Raw genomic sequence first — 24325 nt, 5'->3', positions numbered from 1 at the left:
AGTGATGACTGACAGTACTAGGACACTAGCCACCCGTTAAAATTTTGATTGTGGGGTGTACGCGAAGGTGTTATGGCACGTCCAGGAAGTGCTAAATGTGAAATGAATACAATCTCCAAGTTGCCCAAGTCTTTAAGTCTCATGATTGCTCACTTTAAACGAGGGGATTGTCTCTTAAGAATTTTGGGACTTGACCATCTTCAATTTATATGCACCTGAGGATCGGACACCCAAATGAATCAGGGCTACCAGGAGGTGAGAGCGGTGTTTGGGATCTAATATTAGGACTTAATTATTATGAATATCTGCGGTAGTGTTGTGGGCAGAACTGACGAGTTCTGCCAGCCAGTTTGGCAGAACTCCAGGCAGCAAGCCCGTAACCTAGTTTCCAGTAGCTGACCTGTAATAGTAACACACACGTATGACAGTCGAGTTATCAGGGTTGGGCCGGCAGAACTAGTCTCCCCTAGCCAGACCCCGTAGAACGGGCAGAACTGACCTCAATAGTTCTGCCCCACTGACTGGCGGCTGCAATATGTGGCCGAGCTATGTCCCGCCACGTCAGCGTTATTAACTCCCAAAGCTTCGTGCCCGGCGCTCGCCGCTGTGCGCGACAGCGAGCTCAAGTATGAGGAAGGAACGTGGCTGCAGTCACGTGGTCATACCCTCCTCGAAGGAAGATAGTCGAAATGCATAATGCCTGGTGCACAGGCGTTAACACGAGATGGTCGACCAGAAATCAAAAGTCACAAGTTGTATTGCGGTAGTCAATTAGTTGCAAATTTGAGTCTAGGACGTCTGTGACGCTGTGGAAATGAGAAATTGATTGGAACATGATCCGAGGGAGACGGCTCAAAACCAAGCTTACTCGGTGGGTGTGTAGTCCGAGTTAGTCTTCCCTAGTACTTGGGCACCTCAGACGAATGAAAAATGGTCATTCCTCTGCACAGTGTAATACCAGAGACATTGACAGATCCACAACGGCTACGGAGGGCGATTGTATACGCAGAGGTGATGGCACGGTGACAATCTTGACCTGCAGTATCTCATATCTGTTCCTTTACCGTGTTCGCATCAACATCGATCAATCAGGATTCGAACTCAACACCAATAGTAGTTTTACACTCCAGGTTGAACTCGTCACGAGTGAATCGCGAAATAACTGGGAAATTTTTGTGAGCATATGCGCTTCCCTTGGTAAGTACGCAATTCCTTACGATTTCTGTAGGCTACTGTGAACTAGAAAGATGAAACATGCTTACGATTTGCCAGCCTCAGATCCACCGACTAGAACCATCTATGATGGGGAACTTGCAAGCGCCGAAGAAACCATCGAATGAGTTGGAAAACGGACCTTGAAGAGATTGTCGTATTGGATCGTGTCGAGTTGTTGTGATTAGTGAGGGGTCCTTTTGATGGATAGAACGAAAAAAACCCGTAAGGATGGTATGGAAAGCTGACTCGACATTCGAGGTGTCCAGCGCCGAAGTCTCGATAAACGAAAGTTCGTTTTCCGCTGCCAAAAATCAGTCAGTGACTAATTCAGTAACAGTCGGTCCATGTAGGACATACCCGCGAAGGACTTTGCCTCCTCAGTGGGAACTGCCCTCAAGTATTTCAAGTCACTCTTATTTCCAACAAGCATAATGAAAATGTTCGAGTCTGCGTGATCCTGGAGCTCTTTCAACCACCGCGTCACGCTGACGTATGTCGTATGTTTGGCGATGTCGTACACCAACAGAGCACCAACAGCGCCACGGTAGTACCTGCGAAATTTTCAGCTTATAAAAATGCACATTACACGACTGCGGAGGGCGACTGTGCACGCAGAAGTGATGGCACGGTAACGTCCTTGACCTGCAGTATCCCATATCTGTGCCCTCACGGTCTTGGCATCGACATCAATCGAGCGGCTCTCGAACTCGACACCAATAGTAGGTTCGGACGTCAGGTTGAACTCATTACGAGTGAATCGCGAGAGAACTGGGTGATTGAGCGTCTGCGCATGCCAAGTACACCACTCCTTACGGTTTCTGTAAGTTGCTGTGAGCTAGAGAGCGACAGACGGAGCACGAAACACGCTTACGATTTGCCAACCACAGTGTCCCCAATTAGAACAACCTATGATGGGGAACTGGTAAGCACTATGGAAACCATCGAATGACTCGGGCTACGGACCTTGAAGAGATAATCATATTCGACCGCCATTTCGAGTTGTTGGGAGCGTTAAATGGACAAAGAGCTATATGTATCCACCGACGTGACCAGACTATATGGTGAGCAAGTGCAGGATGCCAGTGAGGTTCCTATCGTCTGTCGCCCTTCACCCGGCATAAACGGATCACGGACATCTTCATTGATATCATGGGCGGCTGCTACTTCGGTAGCTTCGTCATCTAGATCATCAAAACGTGCATCAACGGCGATGTCGAGATGATCCAGATCGTCTTTGAGGCACTGACAGCGATTTCTTGCACACCAGGAACAGGGATGGTGGTCATGGTCCCAATCATGCTCAGGTTGAGCGCCTCCGTGATGGCTTCATCCGCAGACATGCGCGCTTTGACAATTGTGTCTAGTGCAACCTTGTACACCATGACTTTAGATGAACCAGGCGGCACTGATCGTACCAACCTGGCAATGTCCTCAGGAGAATTATACGGGTATGCCATTACAGCTATTTCCATATCGATAGGCCAAATTCCATTTTACACGACTCACCGACTTTGTTTAGTTTTGGAGCGAAACAAACAACCGCCTCCCCGCCTTCCCTGACTGCCTACACTCGCAGATGCGGCACGCGGGAAACACCAAAAGTGCCGCCATTCTGCCAAGACCCAATATTAATTGGTCCATCTTCCAAAGCTCCATTCCAAATAGACGGATGTCGGTGTACTATGAAGGGTCCTCGAGTTGTCAGATCTTGATAGGACATGTCCCACGGACCACGGTCCGTTCAAATACTATAAATGGTAATAACAACTACTGTAAATGGTCATTACAGCGACCTCTGATTCGCCAACTACTTAATGGGATGGAGAATGTGACCTTCGGCGACCTCTGATTCGCCAACTACTTAATGGGATGGAGAATATGACCTTCAGTCAAACAGCATCTAAGTTGTTGGTCAGTGGGGTTCCAAGTTCTCTTCTAACTCCCGTCGGATTGCTCCTATTTCATCCACCGTACTCGTCCATACATCCCTGCATACATCTGTATCGCTTCTGTGCACTGTTCAAAGACGAACCAAGGCTACCATGGGAAACTGGCTGTCAAATGGGCCATCACGTTCCAGTGAGGGCCAATTTGGTGACTTTGCTGATGATCGTGCAAAGGAGAACAGATTATCTCTTGTTGGGCACACCAGCAATTATATATCAGCGCTGTCATCATATTCCACTTCTGCCACATTATCAACGCCCTGGCCCTCTCACAATGACGCCAAAGGTATTTATTCCCCTCCGAAGTCTCACTCAACATTTATGATTCCACGACCAGCTGTTTCTTCTCCATTTCCGACGCGAGCAGAGTATCTCCGCCAGCCTCTGCGTGCAGAATCGTTGCAAGATGCGCTTCAGACGCTTCTCAATTACTTCCATACCGCGGGTTAGCACGGGTAAAACCGTACCCGTACCCGTACGGGTACGGTGTTGATCTTCCGACCCGCGGGTATACCCGTGCTATACCCTATCCTTCATCCAATACCCAACTACATACACCCTCGACATTTCCCTCAACCGTCGACAATCCCTCGCCTAGGTCAGCTACTAGTCCTACCCGCTTCTGAGGCATCTGACTCACCCAAGCCCACCACAAAACCCATGTCCAGACCTCCAGACCTTCACTCTCAGTGACGCTCACCCAACCATGCAACAGACCCCAACCTAAATCCAACCTCCACCAATCTGACGTCGCTTCTCCAACCATAGACGGCAGTTCCGAATCCGAGAAGGAGAAGGAGAAAGGGACGAGGGAGAAGGATGTGGATGAGAGGGGGCGAGGAAGGGCGAAGAAGGCGAAAAAGAGTCGTGTGGGTTGAGTCTACCTTGTTTGAATCACATATAGTATTATTCTGGTGTGTGTCACTCCCAATAACCCTCTTTGGACATGCGATCCTTTCTGGCCCTCTTTCCTCACAACTCCATTGCATGTGCTGCCACGCCTCCTTAACCTCCCTCCGATGATAACAGCACCCTTGTTGATCTTACGGTTCATGAGACGCTGTTAGACTGCTGCATGGGAAGCATCGAGGAGAAAGCATATATAGCTCCTCCTACCAGTGGTGAGCGTCTGCCTCGTTCTCTAGATTTCGAACCTAATTCCAAGTACAGACAGATATCAACCTCACACACTTCTGTGCAGCTTCGACTATCGACGATGACAAGCTCGTCGCATATTAATAAAGTGGCGTATTCACCGCGGGCGCTGGCGAGTTGGTCTGGAGCGTCGTGTGGTAGACATACAGTGCAGCAGTTCAACTCGTCAGTGTCAGAAAGACAGGCGTGCACGACCGCTCGGATAGGTATGACCATAGCTTTTTGAATATGGCAAATCGAGGCGATTCAACTTCGATAGTGGTGGCATACAGGGAATAACACGACAAGCAACTCAAACAAAGGCAAATACATGTGGTTTTGCTCTATCAACGTCAAATGGAAAACGTAAAGGCTTATCGATATCGCTGGTCCGGAAGACGCATCTGCGGTAAGAAAACTAATGTGGAGGACGGACTCAGAGAGGTGGTTTGAAAGATTGTAGGAATAAAGCCGCCGCAGGCTTCGCTGTCGATGCAGTTGGAAACGGGGGTTCTGGTTAAGGTCAGGACTCGAACTCGTGCAGCTGTGAGCCTGTGACATCTGGCAATGAAGTTCTACTTATCAAATTGAAGGCACAAGCCACGTTGATGAATATTGAATGACGAACTCGGAACCACGAAAATCAGCTTGCATCCTCTGTGGCTTATAACTTGGTTGGGTCAGTGTTACCACAAGCATTGCGTTTCATCCGGTGCCTATGATAATGTGCAGTTATGTTCCTAGCCTGTCAGGCAACTGAGGATGATATTCTGAAATACCCAGCGCTCTCCAATAAAGAAATCACAAACCTCGTGGCTATTTCTAACTTATCTCGAAGGCGTGTTCAGTCGTAGGTATTTTGGTTTCTTTCAATTTAGAGGGGACGGCGAAAGCAATGCCGTTGTTTCCCATCCAATGCTAGAAGTGAAGGATCTGCTGGAACTAGATACAAATATATTACACAAGGCACAGCTCGGCCCTTCTCATCATCAGCATATTTTCTAATAATTTTCATTGGAACCGCTAAGCCCTCTTCAGAACCTATGATATTAAGTAACTAGATGGAATACATCACCTGTACAAACCCGATGGCTACTCTTCAGAACATGCAGCAGTCCCAGCAGCCTGTAGTAGGGTTCGGGACGGGTGTCCACCCTTTCACGCATCCACGGTTAGTATGGAAGCATGCATTTAAGCAGAATATTCCGTCTCCTTCATCGGTATCACTAAGAGCCTTCGCCCCAGCGGCAGCGGCAAGGATGGCGAGGTAGGTGAACTGAATATTCATGGTATCTAGTATATGCGTTAGTGATGACTGTCGGTGTCAAGAAACCACTCACCGTCGAAATTTTGATTGTGTAGTGTGCGCGAAGGCGCTATGCACGTCCAGGAAGAACTAAATGTGGAATAGATGAAATGTTCAAGTTGCTCAAGAAAGGAAGGATTACTCACTGTAAACGAGACGATTGTCTTTGAAGATTTTGGAACTTGACCACGTTCAATTTATATATGCACCTGAGGTTCGGACACTCAAATAAATGGATATTGGATACTGAGTACTGTAGGACCTAATTATGAATACCGGCGGTAGTATTGTGGGCAGAACTGCCGAGTTCTGCCAGCCGGTTTGGCAGAACTTTGGCGCGTCAACAGGGTGGTAGAACTCCAGGCAGCAAGCCCAGAACCTAGTTTCCAGTAGCTGGCCTATAATAATGATACACACATATGAAAATCCAGTGGTTGGTGCCAGCCGGCAGAACTAGCTCTTCGTGGACGTGCCATAGCACCTTCGCATACACCACACAATCAAAATTTTGACGGTGGTTAGTTTTCTGGCACTGACGGTCATCATTAACGCATATACTAGATACTCTGAAGATTCAGTTCACCTACATCGCCATCCTTGCCGCTGCCACTGGGGTCAAGGCAGCTCTTAGTAATACCGATGAAGGAGGCGGAATAGTCTGCTTAGAGGCACCCCTCCAAAACCTTAACACAGGCTGCTGGGACTGCTGCCGTTTCTGAGGAGTAGCCATGCGATTTGTACAGATGATGTATTTCATTTAGTTACCTAGTATAATTATACACTAGCCTGTGTGGATGCTAGTGACTGGAGAAGCGAACGAGGAGTTTGCCACGCTCTCAGGCTTGGCGCGGAGTTCTATGTCAGAAATTTACGAAAGTGGTTGCAATGACGTGATGTTGACACGCTGTTTGCATGCCATTGAAATCAATTGAAATGCCTCCTGAAATGATAAGGTAATTTGATGGCTGAGTTTCAATATATTGCAATGTTGGAGTCAGTTGAAACGAGAGAGTCGGAGGAGAACAGACCGGAGAGATGAAAGTGAAACCATACGAGCGCAACGTCCAGGTATGACGAGGCGATGTGTTGACGTCAGCCGAGGCTCGTCAATATTGAGATGTCTATTCCTACGTTACACTAATTTACTTATCTATGCTAACCGTACTATAAAGAACAAGTCGCATTGACCAAACATCTCAGATCTTTCCTAGAGTCTGAGATGTATGTTTTTATTCATTTCTACACTAACCTATAGAGCTAACATACCATTAGATATATTTGTCTTTCCAGGTACTATACTCGTACAGAGATCTTTCCTAGAGTCTGAGATATATATTTGTCTTTCCAGCTCCCTCTTCGTCACAGCTGCTCGTATAATCTCTTCATGCAAGTCCTTTGTAACGCACTTGGGCATATAGATCATCACTAGTTTTCAGTGCCTGCAGTACACTCTTCGTGTTCTAGTGCATTCCTTGCTCCATTTCCCCACCTCAACTCTGTTTGTATACAGCTTACAATACTGTCAACTACATGGGTCCAGAGCGCTCAAAGCATTGTAACTTATGCGACCAGGATATCAAGCCACGAGGGTGGACCACCCACTGAAAAGCTTGCGAGATGAAGGCAGCCAAAAGACAATGGGATCAGGTGGTTGTAGATGCGATTTGCAAGGAGAAAGGTGCGTCCGTTATATCTTTGTCTTGATGTATTGTTGAAGCTGATGTTTAATTGTATCAAAATACAGTGTCAGATTCATCATTGAGACTCGACAAACCTCAATCAGCCATTCGTATCCCTGTACCAGGTATGTAGTAGTATATTGTTTTTGTTATGCTATCTATGGTGCTCACAAACTCACAGTTGAAATGCAAAATCATGCAGAATTCTTCAATGTGGACTTCGGTCATGATGATCCAGTGATTGGTCCAGGTGAGTTGACACATAATTGTTTTCGTTGATCTCACTAACACTTAGACTGTGTACCCTATTCAATACAGGCCCTTCTGCACTTAATGAACCGGAAGTCGTGGCTGCGGTCCCCACCTTCAATCAAGATGACATCAAAATTGAGTACCATCTGAGTAGTGGCATCAAGGCCAAGGTATATGGATTTGATAGCTTTGAGCGTTGTGCTGCAGAATTCCTGGTCCCCCCACCTGACGGTGAACCTTGGCGTCCATTCAAATCTTGGCTCAAATTTGAGATTGCCGAGATCATGCTCAAGGTCGGGTTTAACAACCAACAATCCGATTGGTTTATCAAGCTATGTCACTGCTGTGCTTTGGGCAAGGAGAAATTCACATTCAAAAACCACAAGGATATCCACAACATGTGGGAGTGTCATGAATGTTACCAACTGCATCTAAATTTCGATTATCAAACCCTAAGTCACCTTATCCGATAAGATTAGATTAGATAAGATCCCTGATAAGATAAGATGGATAACCGATTAACAATCACTATCTTTATATCACATCTATACTACATCAACATCATCCATCTATATCTGTAACCCTAGACATCTGAAGTCATCACATCCTTAGAAGTCCTACGATTAGGCAACGGGTTACATCATAAGCATCTACATGCCTCTATGATCGAACCATAACCGAGAGTCCTTTACGAGCCATCTCTCGAAGAGTCATCATCCCTTCACATCGCAGACCTTCACTTCCCACACATGACATGTTAAGAGTTACCTCTGTCATTCATCGAACCTCTTACATTGGAACCTGTTGCACAGTCACAGCTAAACCCTGAACCCCTATCACAGAAGCGCTACTCATAAAGAAGCATGCTCATTACCGAAGACCCTGGAGAAACCCTAGATACGATTGTACCTGATACATCTCCAGATTCCATCTCTTATCGAGATCCTTAATCACCGCTCGAGACTTCTTGTCACAGAACTCTCTCACACCCTTCTTAATATCCGCTTACCCTGAATAGAAGCAGTACCCTGAGAACCCTGCTTAATTCCCGATACCCCTATGGACCCTTTTCCCTTTCTTGTAGTTGATTGGTTGATAAGACACCCTATACCCTAGGTGCAATGTTCTGACCGTATATAGATATATCACAACCTTTCATACTCAGATATCTCCGCCCCAATAGTAGTATATAGTTTAGGTCGTAGTCAGTAGTACTCCTTAGACTTAACCTCTTCATTCTTACGTCATCGTAGACCTAGACGTTCCCTCTCAATACTATCCCTGTTTTACCCTCTCTCAGACGAGTCCTGTGGTGTGGTCCGATCTCCAGACACCTACTAGTTAGGTTAAGGGACGTTGGTCATAACAGGGAGGCAGCCTCGCACTGCATTACAAAGGTGATATATCCTATTTCTATTTTGAACAAGTCTGACATAGTATGAAGTATAGTTTATGAAAGAAGTGATCTCGATCCCGTTCGCTGGAGATGAGGAACTACGGGAATATGACATACATTACTGAGACCTTTGGGAGTTGGCTGCCGACATGCTTCGCAATCCCCACCTCTTTCCATACTTCATATTTGATGCACAGCACCTCTCAAAGTTTGATGGTAACACATTTGTTTCTTTTGTTGATGAGCCTTTCACTGTGTGAGATATTTGGGATGTACAAGTATGTGGTGATACTTTGTAGTTTCTCATTGTGTCCTTATTTCATTGTATTACTTTGTAGTTGCAACTCCCACCAGGTGCTTGCCTACTGGCATATATACTGTACGCGGATAAGACAAAACTCTCCTCCTTCGGTACCACAAAAGGTTATCCAGTTTAGCAAACCTACCGACTGCAATTCGAAACAGGCGAGGTGCAGGTGGTGGGTATGTGGTGGGATGGCTGCCGATTGTGCGATTTCCTTTAGTGACTTGCTGTTAGTGCTGCTGATGCAGTTTAAATAGGTTAAGGACAAAAAATTACACTCTGGAAAGCCCAGCTGGGTAGACTTCAAAAATACTGTCTGGCACAAGTCATTTGCCAGGATTATCTCTTCCTTAGCCTCAAAATCGCAAACGGGGCAGTGGTTCAAATGTCTAGACGGTGTCCAGCGCTGGTTCTTTCTCTGTATCCTCATTCTATCAGCTGATTTCGAAGAACAGTGAGTATTTATTTGGTTGTTACGGTTGTGGTCTGAATTGTTTTTTTCTGATTGCTTAATGGTATCATTACAAGATCTGTCATGTCGCTTACTCAAGGAATCATGAGTCTTTGGCCATGCCCTGTTTGTCTAGTTCCTCGAGATGACCTGTGGGATACTTCAAAATCATATTGTTGGTGAATATTGAAAGAGTCGCAAGCAGTTATAAATGCTGCGCATGCGAAAGAAACCTTTGAAGAAAGAGAGGAACTCCTGAAAGAACAAGCGCTTTGTTTAATTGATGTGAGCAAATATTTCTGCATGTCAATATCAAAGATTGATTGTCTTATTAGAACACATTTTGGGCAGTAGCATTCACCTGCATGCATTGAGCATTGTCACATGAGCATTGTCACTTCAATCATGGTGGACTCTGGTCACACCATCTCTGGGTTGAACTGCAGAAATTCATTGTAACTCTTGGAAGGGGAAAAGTATCGCAAGTTGACAATTGGTTTGTTCTTTTCAAGTTGTCCCTTATCTGATGCTCGATATTAATATGTATTAGATTCGAAAATTTTCCACGCTGGTGAAATCTCAAGCACCCAAACCAGGTTATTGGTGTTACATTTACAGACAGCTCCGTCCATGAGGATATTTCTAAGGTTCGTAAACTCATGCGGTCGCCCTGGCTACTAACTTTTTCTCTTTCACCTGATAATTTACACCACTGTTAAGACCGTGCTCAGGGGTAAAGCGGAGTCTGAGGGGCTTGGCTTCAGCTCGTACGCTGCGCCCCTTACCCAAGTACGTGCCCCTAATTTCGGAATGTAGTCTGACATGAGTTCTATGAGTTCTGACAGGACGTCGGAATGGGGGTCCTCTGAAGGAGGACCAACGGACTACTAGGTGAGTGTGGGAAAGTCGGGTGGGGGTTGTTCTGCCCAACAGGAGGGAGGCGGGGAACTACTGCAGTTGGAACCAACAGTAGAAGCGGAGCAGAAGGGACTGCTTGGACAAAGTCCTCGCAGAGCGGAATGGAGGGGATGGATGCAAGAGTGTGGGATTTTAGTTCCGACGCACGGGAAGTCAGACGAGCGGAGGAACGGGGGAATGGGGGAATGGGGGAATGGAGGAACGGGGGAGCAGAGGATTGGAGGATAGGGTGGAGGATCAGAGGATTGGAGGGTGGCTGACCTAGGGAGTCAATCCCCTAGGCCGGCTAACAGGAGTTGACTAGGATCAGGCCCAAGTCAAAGAATAGAAGAGCAGGGCTTGGAAAAGGTAATATTCAGACTGAGTATCTACAGACAAATGTACATATGTTTATATACTCTAAGTGATGAGCATAGAATAGCAGAAGGCTATGTGCTGAGTGTACAGGAATACAGTAGGATGACTGAGACATACGAGAATAAGGCTCAGGGAACAGTATGTACACGACGGATCAGAATCACTAGGGTATAGGGATTACTGGTGATCTGAAAAGTGGAACTATGATACTAAACGGGGATAGGACCAGTTGAGTGGTTCCTAGTCTAGGAGTGGACTGGTGAGGTGGTCAGATGGACTAATAGTTGGGTGAGACAAGACAAGCGGAACCGAGCGGGTTGGAAAAGCAGAGGGAGTAGGAGTAGGACTGGGCGGACCAACAGGGCAGAGGAGCAGAACCCCAGATAGGGTCGGATGGAAGGGGTATGGTGTTGGAGGACATAGGGGTAGTGTCAGAAGAGCGGAACGGGGTCGGGCGGAGGTAGCAGGGCTAATCCTGCTGAGATGCACTTCGTGCATTGTCGGAGAAGGAGGAATGGAGCGGATGGGGAAACAGGGGGTCGGACCAGCAGTAGGGAGGCTTATAGGTGGTGCTGAGGGTACTCAGATCCGGTATATGACAGCCACACATGATGTCTTGACCGAGAATGATTCTCCACTCAGTTATTTTCTCTTACGGTGTGTACATCTTTACCTCAAAATGGACATGTACGCTGCTCTGGAGGTTCACACAACCAATACAATTGAGGAGGGGAGACATACCGTCCAAGCGTTCACAGCACTCATGAAGGTATGTGCATTGTAGTTAGTTGATAACCCTACCTTGACACATCAGCAGCAATACATGACACAAACCGCTGATGACAACGTGAAGAATTGGAACTTTCTGAAACTGCACATGACGACACATATATTTGACGACATCAAGGCTAAAGGTGCCACATGCAACTACAACACCAAACCAAATGAGCAAATGCACGGGCCCTTGAAGGACTGGTACTTGAACTGGACAAACTTCAAAAATGTTGCAGAGCAGGTAAGCATCAATGGTATTCATGATTCCCTACTAATAATCCTGTGCTATATTATCTACATAATAATCAGATTCTTCACATTGACCACTGGTTACTTGTAGCTGATGACATTAATTGTTGTATTTCGGACTTTGATGAATATTCGCAGCGGAAATCAGACGGCATGGATGATGATTCGTTAGATGATGAAAACACCGACATTGGCGTGGATAGTACTTTAGATCCATCACAACATGTGAGAATGGGATCAAAACAAGCTGCGCAGACTTTCTGTTCCATCGAGAATGCACACAAGACCCATGTTGAATTCACCAACTTCTGCATCAAGCTGAATGCTTTCTTAAACATCTTTCTACCCACCTGCAACATTCCACTGCCGAATGGAAGAAGAATCCGCTTACAATCAGATGATACTGTATGTTTGTTCAATCCAGCCTTCTGTTACTATACTGATTTGAAACAGGTTACTGAGTATTGATTCTTACACGTCAACTATGAATCTGTCACGAATTCCTAACACGAACCATTTTTCATTTCTCAGTTTTCCTTCAGCTACTTCCAGTACCCGAACCGGTCATGTGACTCCTCACCCTGTCACACCTTCACCTCTTCACATCTCACCCGTGGTTTCTCCGATTGGCTCCCCTACTCCACGGGCTAGAACAATCTCGCTTCCCAAAGAAGAACCAGTCGGAACTTGGGTTTCTGTCTAGTTGCCGTCTTACTCATTCGCTTATATATCATGATGTCATACTTAGTCATCCGCAGTATCGTACGACTCTTTTCTCATTGGCTGATTTCTTTCAGACTCCTATTCAATGTTATGTATAAAAGTAGGTTAGTTAGCGTAAGTACTCCTTAGACTTAACCTCTTCGTTTCCTACGCTTGTAGTGACTTAGACATTCACGCTCAATACCATCTTGTTCGCTATCCTCTTTGACCGAGTCCTAGTGGTTGTGTGCTTGCCTTCATCATTATTGGTGAACATTGGTCATAACAGAATCCCTGGTAGACTGGAAACAGTATACCAACTATCTCCAGTGTAATCCTCAGTTCTTTAACACACCGCATTTTGACTGGGTCTTCATCTGGACACAGAACAGCGTCATCCTTGGACGTCTAGTCTTCCTTTTTCAATGTGCCATTGGGAATGACTTAATTCCCCTCGCTCTCATCCACCCCTTTGACGCTCCAACAGGGCCACGACTTCAACAGGATAAGCAGCTTAACCTTTTCAGAGTTTGTGCACAACCATGCACAAAGGCCGAGTTCTTCTTGGTACAATTGATCATTCGTGGGGCACTTCTAGTACAGGATTCAGGTGGCAACCCCCTTGATTACTTCATTGTCGACACCATCAACACAGACATGTTTCTTTGTGTAAGGGAGATGCATCAGCAGGCGGGTCATCCAGTGTGCATCTGACCAATTCTGCTTTCAGGTAAGTCTTTCGTCTCTTTGACCATCAAGGCAGCGCTCTACTAATACATTCCTCAGTATCATAAAACTCTGTTTCTATGTAGTAGTATACCATTGACATGTTGGTGTTACTTCCCTGCCCTCAGGAACTTATATCCGCAACATATTCATTTTCTTTACTAACAACAGTATACTACACCATCACCTGCAGGGACACGAACCTCTGCTGATTTGAGCGTTCGTTTGCAACATGTCACATCTTTGCTTCTACCACCCATCTCACCCACCTCTCAAGCGCTTCAACACCGACATTTGAAAACTAACCATGCATGCTTCTCACACCAGATCAAGGCACAAACATGGCAAAATTGACAACATCAAGGACAACAGACCGCCTCTGCATGTCTCACAGGCTGAAGACACCCAGTCTGAAGCCTACTCTCACTCTCGTCCGCATTCTCAACAAACAGACTGGTTCTGTGAATGTCTATGAAACATCATTTAGGCGATTCTCCCATCAGCTACCATCCATCATCCGCATCCAGCTGGGCTGCTGCGCCGCCCCTATGCCCTCCTAGCATTGTCGTCACCAAGAATGACACCATGCCATGTCCGATTCTTCCTGAAGAGCAGGTATGTCTGAATCGCTCTCATCACTCATCCACTCTGACTCCAGATTCAGACACTATGTCCAATTTTTCCCAAAGAGCAAGTATGTTGCTCTCATCTCTCATCCACCATATCTTCAAGTTTACCTGGAGACACCTGGACCATGTCCGATTCTTCCTGAAGAGCAAGTATGTCGCTCTCGTCACTCATCTACTGTATCTCTAACTCCAGATTCAGACACCATGTTCGATTTTTCCCGAAGAGCAAGTATGTCACTCTTTTCACTTGTCCACCATATCTTTACATCCAGACACCATGTCCAATTCTCCCCGAAGAGCAAGTATGTCGCTTGGCTATTGGTACCTCCATTCATACTCAATTTATGAATGCGCGTGTCTAGGAACGACAGGAACAAGTCTGGTAACTAATATCCTGCAGGATCTGTTGCTAATCAGTGGGCAATCCGGCAGTGTGCAACTTTTGTTTGCAGTTGCATGGGAAGTTCTTTCATTGTAACTCAATTTTTTCAACCACTTATCATTCGTACAGCTCGCAGCTTGTGCCCGCCCATTGCCATGTCTGAATCAGACCAAGAAATTTCATTCCGAACCATGAGTCACTCTATTAAACTCAACTTAAACTTGAATCTGATCATGCGCAGCAGCTACACATGTTCTATTACTCAAGTCTAAGCATCTTTTACGAGTTTCACACCAGATATTAATTCACATTGGTGCGCAATTGACTAATCTCTTGCACTGATGTGTAAAACTGCATGTAGCAATTTTACGTCTGACACTGCTAAGGTACTGGGCAGTGTAGGCACTTTATAATGTGTGGTACTAGGTGAGTAATTTTTGTTGTCTCCTGCCCTTTGAACAAAATCTGAACTGGTATCCCCAAAACAGCTTCGTCAAACTGTCATATCACATGTTTCACAGCCCAGTACAGCAGATTCTTCTGAATCTGATAGTGAATGGGATGGTCAGAACACTGCTGGTGCTGATCATATCTCTATCCCAGGTCCTGGTGCATCTAAAGGAGAACTCCTGGAGGTAAGATGTATGCGCAATTCTGAGCATTTCTTAACTCAAATTTTATCCGCTCAGACACTCAAAATGTTGCAAGTTCAAATGCAAAAGCTTCAAGAAGAGAATAGGACAATCAAAGAGGAAAACAAAACTCTGCACACAGAGAAACCCAAGCAAAAATGGTGCACAGATGCTCATGACGAGCTCATCTGGACTCGCCAACTCCATTTGACAGCATTGAACAATATGCGACTGCATCTACTCAAGAGTCAGCATTTCTGGACGAGCTCTATCGTCACTTCCCCGAGTTGTTACACAAAGTGATGGAAAGTTCATACTTTAGCAATCTTGTAAGTGAACTCTCATTCCTGGACTTCTGCACGACATAATATGATTATTGTAGGTGATGAAATCCATCCCAGATGCTCGTGCTAATGAGATCAAGAAACTTCGGGGTGTTGCTGGCGACATTTTTGACCTCCTTTCAAAATACTTCACCAACACTAGCTATGATAGAGCTAATGTCCCTGAGATCCAACAACTCCTTGGGGTCACGTCTTCGACAAACCTGGCGTACAAAACATTCCCTCCGGTGCTATTCCCAGAGTTGAAAGAGGACAGATCACTCAAGACTGTCTTCGGAAACTGGCAACTGTTGGCATGAGTAAGTCTAGTGGTGCTCTCTAATTTGGCTGTCTGTCTCACCAGGAACACCCTCAGATTCTGAAAGCTTCATTGCGTGGTATCACATTCCTCCATCAAGCTTCCAGTGGTGGTGGTGCACATACCAACTCCATGAAATGGAGCGTTCAGCAAGTCATGCCGGGTTCCATCGCTTGGGCTGCAGTTTTCATAAGCTAGCCATATCATCCAAGTTTTATTGGCAGTCATGCTCACGCACTACTGCAGGCAATATTCTTACTGTCTCCTGACACTGAATTTTCGAGCACGGGTGTTGGCAAGAGGTCAACAATTAGCTACAGTGAACCACTAGCCAATGAAACACCACCAGCCAATGATACACTTGCTCTCCACACTCTAAATTGCAACCTCCTGGTCACAAACTTGCTTCCATATTATTCAGTGACATTGATACTCTTATGTCTAGTGATTTTGAGTGGAATCCACTGCTTGTTATGTTTTTATTTTACATGTTTTATGTCATGAAACACATATTTTGGTTCATCCACATTTTAATAAGCATATCACAGTAAAAATTGGCTAGTTAAAATAAATCTAATGACACAGATATCAAGTAGAACATTTTTCCAATCCATTGAATATTTTTTCAACTCATCAAAGTGAGATTTGGATGTGCTGCAGACAAAACAAAATGTTCTGGTGATGATACATTAAGGCTACCAAGACATATTTGGTAACCCCAGGCTAGGGTTTCCTAATGTGTATCATTGGCCAGTTTTGGCCTCAAACAGACCCCATCACTGTTTGCAGCACTGAGCTCACAAGGCTGCATAATTTTTCTTGAAAATTATGTGGTGGACTGTTTATATGTACTGCTATGAGGGAAAAATAAAACTAAGAAAATATATTGAAGTGTTGTGCTGTGACAATCAAAATTTCGTGTAGTGTACCATTGGCCAGTGGATGACTGTACAAGGATTTATTTTTCACCTACAAGAAAGTTCTAGTGACCAAGTGGAAGACGAAGCGCATTGTACAGATTGTAACTAATATCAACCACTACATCTTCAAAGCTGCACGACCTTCGGCCTTGGATTCTGCCATACATGAAGATTTCACAGATGCGATTGATCACACACTCGCAGTGCTTGACATGAAAAGTTCAGATGATGGATCAGAAACTGCGGCAGACGTAACAGGAACTCCCACACCTGCTGCTGCCTTGGAGAGACATGTCAATGCTCTGGCGTCTGAATCAATCTCACAGCCTAGCCTCTCCACACAGTGGCGGCACACTACAGAAGCTCTGCCTGGCCCCATTGTCGACAATGTAGCCACCAACGACGGCAATACTGCAGATTTGGAGGATGCTGCAACACCTGATGTTGCCAGTGTGCGAGCAGCCATCAGTTCATCAGGCAAGGTACTCCAGGAGGTGGCGAATGATCCAAGCAGTACTAGAGGGAGGTCCAAGAAGTCAAAAAACAGAGGGAGGAAGGTGGCCATGCTGGCGATGGCTTCTGATCGTACTACTCGGCAGACTCACAAATAGTCTTATGAATGGATCCTGCACCTACTTGTTGTATTAGCCCATCAGTTTACTTTGCTGTGCTTACTTGGACTCTGAATCATACTGTAACATTAGATTATGCAACTCTGTGGAATTGACAGAGTTATTGGATTCAGATTACAGTGATATGCAGAATCATCAGCTGCGCTCAGCGATTCAGACGGGAGTGCAAAGTATTACTATTACATAATAACTTGATGTAAAGGAGACCATACAAGGTCAAATACATAGTAATATCATTTCAACATGTGGCTTAGTGTTTAAACATGCTTTAAATTTCTTACAACCTTCATACATCTCAGATTCTGAATCTGTCAATGTTACTTCACCATGTAATACTTCACATTTGGATCCTTTGGCAAGTATTCAATCATTACAATCTCCTGTACATATGAGACTGACACTGAGCCACAGAATGGATTCAGAAATTTTCACCAAGACACTGAATCACTCTTAAGGTCAGTTCAGATTCTTTACCCTGCAGTAAAACTTCACCCTGGACCAACCAGCAGGCAAGCAGCTTGAGGATGGCCTGAATCTGACATCACTCTCAGACTACAACATCCAGAAGGAGTCCACTACCTTCACCCGGTCCTGCATCTCCATGGAGGCATGCAGATTTTTGTCAAGACCCTCACACCATGTTAGAGGTGGAGTCTTCTCGAAGGCAAGTCTAAGATCCAGGATAAGGAGTGTATCCCTACTGACCAATGGCATCTCATCTTCACTGGCAAGCAATTCGAAGACAGCCGTACCTTTTCCAACAACAACATTCTCCTTCACTCGGTCTTGCGTCTCCATGGAGGCATGCAAATTTTTGTCAAGATCCTCATGTCACATTGGAGACAGAGTCTTCTCGAAGGCAAAGACCCAGGAAAAGGACGTATCCCCCCTGACCAACATCATCTCATCTTTGCCAGCAAGCATCTCAAATATGGCAGTACCCTTTCCAACTACAACATTCAGAAGGAGTCTACCCTCCACCTCATTCACCGACTACAACATCCAGAAGGAGTCTATCCTTCACTCGGTCTTGCATCTCCGTGGAGGCATGCAAATCTTTGTCAAGATGCTCACAGGCAGTCTCCTTTCACCATCAATTCATGATGGCATATCCCCCCTTGCCAACAGCGTCTCATCTTCACCAGCAAGCAGCTCAAATAATACGGCCATACCCTTTCCAACTACAACATTCAGACCGCCCTTCTAATAATGCAGCTGATGCTGTCCCCCATGACCTTCAAACCCCAATGCCGGATAACTGTTTCCTGGTCTCCCTGGTGGTAATATTATTATGTATTAAGTCAATTTTTTTGCTCCTCGATATCCTTCTGGTTCTGATTGTCGGTATAGCCAGGAACATATTGCCATCACCATTACCGCCCTAGCCGTATTTTACAAGAGACCTAATAATTATAGATAAAAATTTGTACCGTAGGCTTGCAATCCAATAGTAAAATTTCAATGCTCTGATCATGGTCGTTATGTGTCGCAATGCCTGACAATGAGCTTGACAATGATGCTTGCAATAGTCATTTAAATGGGACAAAATGGGAGGTTTGAATGATTAATTCCATTTAAATAAAAACTACAATTGCATTCCAATTCCATCACAATTCCGTTGCAATTTGGTTGCAATCACCCTGAAATCACGACTCTATCATAGCAACCTATTTAAAGACACTCGCTGCATTTGAAAGTTGAAATCGGTTGCAAACCGTTGAAATACAAATAAGGAAGTCCTGACATACCACGTTCTTGACGCCCCCAACACCTACAAGTCACAACATTACCGCCCATGTTCATAATGAAGTCCTACAGTGTACTCAATATCCGATAATTATTGATTTGGGTGTCCGAACCTCAGGCCCCAGATGAATATAAATTGAACGTCATCAAGTCCCAAAATCCTCAGAGACAATCGCCTCCTTTACAGTGAGTCATTCTCAGACTTAAAGACTTGAGCAGCTTGAACATTGTATCCATTTCACATTTAGCTCTTCCTGGACGTGCCATAGCACCTTCGCCTATACACCACACAATCAAAGTTTTGACAGGTGGGTAGTTTCCTGGCACTGACGGTCACCACTAATGCATACACTACCATGAGGGATTCAGTTCACCTACCTCGCTATCCTTGCCGTCTTGCACACCAGGAACAGGGATGGCGGTCATGGTCCCAATCATGCTCAAGTTGAGCGCCTCCGTGGTGGCTTCATCCGCAGACATGCGCGCTTTGACAATTGTGTCTAGTGCAACCTTGTACACCATGATTTTAGATGAATCAGGCGGCACTGATCGTACCAACCTGGCAATGTCCTCAGGAGAAAATCGAGGCGATTCAACTTCGATAGTGGTGGCATACAGGGAATAACACGACAAGCAACTCAAACAAAGGCAAATACATGTGGTTTTGCTCTATCAACGTCAAATGGAAAACGTAAAGGCTTATCGATATCGCTGGTCCGGAAGACGCATCTGCGGTAAGAAAACTGGTGTGGAGGACGGACTCAGAGAGGCGGTTTGAAAGATTGTGGGAATAAAGCCGCCGCAGGCTTCGCTGTCGATGCAGTTGGAAACGGGGGTTCTGTTTAAGGTCAGGACTCGAACTCGTGCAGCTGTGACATCTGGCAATGAAGTTCTACTTATCAAATTGAAGGCACAAGCCACGTTGATGAATATTGAATGACGAACTCGGAACCACGAAAATCCACTTGCATCCTCTGTGGCTTATAATTTGGTTGGGTCAGCGTTACCACAAGCATTGCGTTTCATCCGGTGCCATAATGTGCAGTTATGTTCCTAGCTTGTCAGGCAACTGAGGATGACATTCTGAAATACCCAGCGCTCTCCAATAAAGAAATCACAAGCCTCGTGGCTATTTCTAACTTATCTCGAAGGCGTGTTCAGTCGGAGGTATTTTGGTTTCTTTCAATTTAGAGGGGACGGCGAAAGCAATGCCGTTGTTTCCCATTCAATGCTGATCTGCTGGAACTAGATACAAATATGTTACGCAAGGCACAGCTCGGCCCTTCTCAGCATCAGCATATTTTCCAAGAATTTTCATTGGAACCGCTAAGTCCTCTTCAGAACCTATGATATTAAGTAACTAGATGGAATACATCATCTGTACAATCCCGATTGCTACTCCTGAGTTATACTGCAGCAGTTCCAGCAGCCTGTAGTAGGGTTCGGGACGGGTGTCCACCCTGTCTTGCATCCACGGTTAGTATGGTAGCATGCATTCAAGCAGAACATTCCGTCTCCTTCATCGGTATCACTAAGAGCCTTCACCCCAGCGGCAGCGGCAAGGATGGCGAGGTAGGTGAACTGAATCTTCATGGTATCTAGTATATGCGTTAGTGATGACTCATCTGTCGGTGCCAGGAAACCACTCACCGTCGAAATTTTGATTGTGTAGTGTGCGCGAAGGCGCTATGCACGTCCAGGAAGAACTAAATGTGGAATAGATGAAATGTTCAAGTTGCTCAAGAAAGGAAGGATTACTCACTGTAAACGAGACGATTGTCTTTGAAGATTTTGGAACTTGACCACGTTCAATTTATATATGCACCTGAGGTTCGGACACTCAAATAAATGGATATTGGATACTGAGTACTGTAGGACCTAATTATATGAATACCGGCGGTAGTATTGTGGGCAGAACTGCCGAGTTCTGCCAGCCGGTTTGGCAGAACTTTGGCGCGTCAACAGGGTGGCAGAACTCCAGGCAGCAAGCCCAGAACCTAGTTTCCAGTAGCTGGCCTATAATAATGATACACACATATGAAAATCCAGTGGTTGGTGCCAGCCGGCAGAACTAGCTCTTCGTGGACGTGCCATAGCACCTTCGCATACACCACACAATCAAAATTTTGACAGGTGGGTAGTTTCCTGGCACTGACGGTCACCACTAATGCATATACTACCATGAGGATTCAGTTCACCTACCTCGCTATCCTTGCCGCTGCCGCTGGGGTAAAGGCAGCTCCGAGTCTTAGTGATACCGATCATGTATTCAAGTGCTTAGGGCCATGCAGTAACACCTGTGTGAAAGGGTACGCAGTCATCTACGACTATGGAACAGGGTGCAATCACTGCTGCACGTGGTGAGGAGTAGCCATTGGGGTTGTAAAGATGATGTATTTCATCTAGTTAGTACCTAGCATCATAGGTTCTGAAGAGGACTATACATGTTGCAGTAAGAAACAACTTTGAGGGTCACTCTCAGTCATAAGACATAAAACAGGTTCGTGGCCACTATGAACGAAACGAAACTCTCACTGGCAAACTTTTAATCTCACTAGTACTCACTCAAACCACGCAGGAGGCGATGACTTTTACGAATGGTACGTTTCGCGCTCGACTGGCAAGCGCCCTTTCCCTCATGTATCACGGGTTCCTCAGGCTTGGCCCAGGCACGATCTATATGGACACTAATCCAGGAAGGGGGACCGATCACATTCTTGAAGACATCCTTCTGCACTGCAGGTCGCTGCAAACGCTTGGTGGGGATCTCTAAGTTAGATATCACTGAACCGTTCGTGATATGCTGCTTGCAGGCTTCGGAGTTGACAAGCAAGATGTGGCTCGGCTACATATAATTGCAGCCCCTGGTCAGTGGAGCAGAACTATTTAGTTCTGCCCGACTATCTTCCTTCAATTGGGTGTTAGAGGAGACTAGTTCTGCCGGCACAACCCTTGCAACTCGAATGTCATATGTGTGTATTATTGCTATCTGTCAGCTACTGGAAACTAGGTTCTGGACTTGCTGCCTGGAGTTCTGCCAAGTTCTGCCACCCTTTTGATGCGGAGTTCTGTTACCATTTTGACGCGTCAAAATTCTGCCAAACCGGCTGGCAGAACTCGGCAGTTCTCCTCACAACAGTACCGCCGATGTCCATAACCAAATCCTGATATGAGATCCCAAACACTGCCCTCTCACCTCCTGGCAGCCCCTGACCCCTCTGATTCATTTGGATGTCCGAACCTCAGGTGCATATAAATTGAATATGGTCGAGTCCCGAAATCCTCACAGACAATCCCTTCGTTTACAGTGAGTAATCCTGAGACTTAAAGACTTGTACAACTTGATCATTGTATCCATTTCACATTTAGCTCTTCCTGGACGTGCTGTAGCGGCTTAGCGCACACCACACAATCAAAGTTTTGACGGGTGGGTAGTTTCCTGGAACTGACGGTCATCACTAACGCATATATACTAGATACCATGAAGATTCAGTTCACCTACCTCACCATTCTTGTTGCTGCCGCTGGGGTGAAGGCAGCTCTTGGTGATACAGATGAAGCAGGAGGACTCCAGTGCTTAGGGGCATGCTACAGGACTCCGTATCAGTGCCACGGCGGGTGGAAACCCACCTGGAACGGTGTCAGAAAATGCTATGACTGCTGCATTATAACTCAGGAGTAGCCATCGGGTTTGTACGGATGTATTTCATCTAGAATCGTTGTACAATATGCTGATGCTAAGAAGGGCGGAGCTGTACGTTGTTCACTATATCAAGCAAATATCAAGTATTATATTAGATACGACGCCACCTTGAGTATAGTTGAAGGATAAACGGCTGTCGATATGTCACCCGGAAGAGCCTCCCTCGAAGCGGAAGACTTCCTCGACGTCCTATTCATCAAATTATTCAACCAAAAATCCCCCGTCTACAAAACATCCAGATTCGGGGGCCATTGGTTTGGGCGTCATTGGTAGTCATCGGTAAGAACTGCCTTTACCCCCAACGGCAGCGGCAAGAATGGTGAGGTAGGTGAACTAAACAAGCTTCATGGTATCTATTACGACTATGCTTCAGTGATCACCATGAATGTAAAGAAACTCCAGACCACATATTTGATTGTGAGGTGCGCAAAGGTGCCATAAAAATTTCAACAAGAGCTATATGTTGATTCAGCGAATGCATATAATGTTGTGCATGAGGACTCACTGAAAACGAGGCGATTGTCTCTGAGGAATTTGGAACTCGACCGGGTATGTCAGTGGGGCTCTCTGGTCTCATCAATCGAAGCCTTGAATACTAGGAACACAGGCAGCATTCAAGTACGACACACGGGTACTTGTCAGAGGAATCGACGCCTCATCGGTATGGACATCGAAAACCAATGAACGACTGTTAACATGCCATGCTCAAGAGCCTTCCTATAAGCGGAAGACTTCCCCGACGTCCTGTACAATAGACTATTCAAGCAAAAGATCTTCAGTACACAAATCAAACTTACCGTCCACCAAGGGATCTGCTTCCCACTCCCTGACACATCGTCATTAAAGCTCTCCTGCATGGTATCTGTGAACCTCCACCACCTCTGCGTCTCCTCGTCATCCCCAATAGCTTTCATGTCTTTCTCAAAATCACTGCCCATATACTTGAAGTTTGCGATGAGCAAATTCAACGGCGGGTAATGGTTGATCGAGTAGTCCACAATGTGTGTCGTCTAAGAGTGTCCAGAGCGCCAGGCCAGATGTTCCTGTGCACCTCTTTGTACTCGTCCACGCATTCTGGGTCAATAAATCTTAATCTGTGATTGTGATGTAAGGTCGTCCTCTTTACCTCTAGTCGTTTGATATTGTCGAATAAACCCATGCCACGCACAGATTCGACATCCTCCTTTAAATCGCCGTATCGACCCCCTTCGTAGACACAGCATCAACCTGCGCATGTCATCCACGTGCATTCTCCTAATCATCCGCCTCAGCATCCTGAAGCTCCTACGACTAGCAGCCTTAGGCGCTCTCGAGCCCATTCTTGTCAGGGACGTATTTGAGAGGGCCGGTGGACCGCCGGGGCCCAATGCCACTGGGGTATCATCCCGAGTAATCGAGTCATGTCTCGGAGAGTATTTGTATTGATATTGATCTCCGGATGGATCTCGAAAGTGGATACCTGGGGGAGCTGTCACCTATTGCCTCGCCACTATCATCTTCGTCTGTCGAACGCTCCGTCTCCGCAACTGTGACTCGCCTCCTCGATATTTCGGGATCTGAATACAGATTGATATCGTGGTTTCGCATCGGAACTCTTGTTCCAAATGAAGCAGATGTTCGATTTATGGAC

At 45.8% G+C, this 24325-nt stretch overlaps 8 protein-coding genes across 8 annotated transcripts; 5 read left to right on the top strand and 3 right to left on the bottom strand.

The window, feature by feature from the left end:
- Positions 1-1088: 1088 nt before the first annotated feature.
- EDB91DRAFT_1249821 (GTPase) lies at positions 1089-2208 on the bottom strand (the record flags this gene model as incomplete). Its single annotated transcript, XM_041323146.1, has 7 exons — positions 1089-1162; positions 1218-1232; positions 1289-1516; positions 1573-1766; positions 1797-2033; positions 2087-2121; positions 2179-2208. The coding sequence occupies 7 exons, from the start codon at positions 2206-2208 to the stop codon at positions 1089-1091; spliced, it is 813 nt and encodes a 270-aa protein (XP_041175759.1).
- Positions 2209-3082: 874 nt separating this feature from the next.
- On the top strand, positions 3083-3592 carry EDB91DRAFT_1141307 (uncharacterized protein; the record flags this gene model as incomplete). Its single annotated transcript, XM_041319003.1, has 2 exons — positions 3083-3447; positions 3499-3592. Coding segments are annotated over 2 exons (459 nt in total), but the record flags the coding sequence as incomplete, so codon positions are not given.
- A 2083-nt stretch (positions 3593-5675) lies between these two features.
- EDB91DRAFT_494301 (uncharacterized protein) lies at positions 5676-6414 on the bottom strand. Its single transcript, XM_041327457.1, has 5 exons — positions 6367-6414; positions 6189-6316; positions 6075-6133; positions 5748-5999; positions 5676-5691 (listed from the first exon to the last, which is right to left on the bottom strand). Exons 2-4 carry the CDS (start codon positions 6194-6196, stop codon positions 5794-5796), a joined length of 273 nt encoding a protein of 90 aa, XP_041175757.1. The 5' UTR covers positions 6197-6316; positions 6367-6414; the 3' UTR covers positions 5676-5691; positions 5748-5793.
- Positions 6415-7636: 1222 nt separating this feature from the next.
- On the top strand, positions 7637-8005 carry EDB91DRAFT_1055411 (uncharacterized protein; the record flags this gene model as incomplete). Its single annotated transcript, XM_041313914.1, has 1 exon — positions 7637-8005. A coding segment is annotated over one exon (369 nt), but the record flags the coding sequence as incomplete, so codon positions are not given.
- Positions 8006-9077: 1072 nt separating this feature from the next.
- Positions 9078-9866, top strand: EDB91DRAFT_1083207 (uncharacterized protein; the record flags this gene model as incomplete). Its single annotated transcript, XM_041315596.1, has 4 exons — positions 9078-9184; positions 9267-9411; positions 9490-9686; positions 9761-9866. 4 exons carry the CDS (start codon positions 9078-9080, stop codon positions 9864-9866), a joined length of 555 nt encoding a protein of 184 aa, XP_041175755.1.
- Positions 9867-11643: 1777 nt separating this feature from the next.
- EDB91DRAFT_1249817 (uncharacterized protein) lies at positions 11644-12449 on the top strand (the record flags this gene model as incomplete). The annotated part of the gene is made up of 4 exons (XM_041323145.1): positions 11644-11727; positions 11776-11973; positions 12042-12386; positions 12435-12449. 4 exons carry the CDS (start codon positions 11644-11646, stop codon positions 12447-12449), a joined length of 642 nt encoding a protein of 213 aa, XP_041175754.1.
- Positions 12450-15440: 2991 nt separating this feature from the next.
- Positions 15441-16844, top strand: EDB91DRAFT_1016700 (uncharacterized protein; the record flags this gene model as incomplete). The annotated part of the gene is made up of 5 exons (XM_041312495.1): positions 15441-15665; positions 15740-15877; positions 15941-16013; positions 16338-16345; positions 16650-16844. Coding segments are annotated over 5 exons (639 nt in total), but the record flags the coding sequence as incomplete, so codon positions are not given.
- A 2441-nt stretch (positions 16845-19285) lies between these two features.
- On the bottom strand, positions 19286-19514 carry EDB91DRAFT_1249814 (uncharacterized protein; the record flags this gene model as incomplete). The annotated part of the gene is made up of 2 exons (XM_041323144.1): positions 19286-19312; positions 19371-19514. The coding sequence occupies 2 exons, from the start codon at positions 19512-19514 to the stop codon at positions 19286-19288; spliced, it is 171 nt and encodes a 56-aa protein (XP_041175752.1).
- Positions 19515-24325: the final 4811 nt, after the last annotated feature.

This window comes from Suillus paluster (assembly GCF_016628075.1).
Source record: "Suillus paluster strain FC165 chromosome Unknown EDB91scaffold_37, whole genome shotgun sequence".
NCBI classification, from domain to species: domain Eukaryota; kingdom Fungi; phylum Basidiomycota; class Agaricomycetes; order Boletales; family Suillaceae; genus Suillus; species Suillus paluster.
The sequence above is the reverse complement of the archived record's forward strand: the minus strand, read 5'-3'. Positions and strand labels throughout refer to the sequence as shown.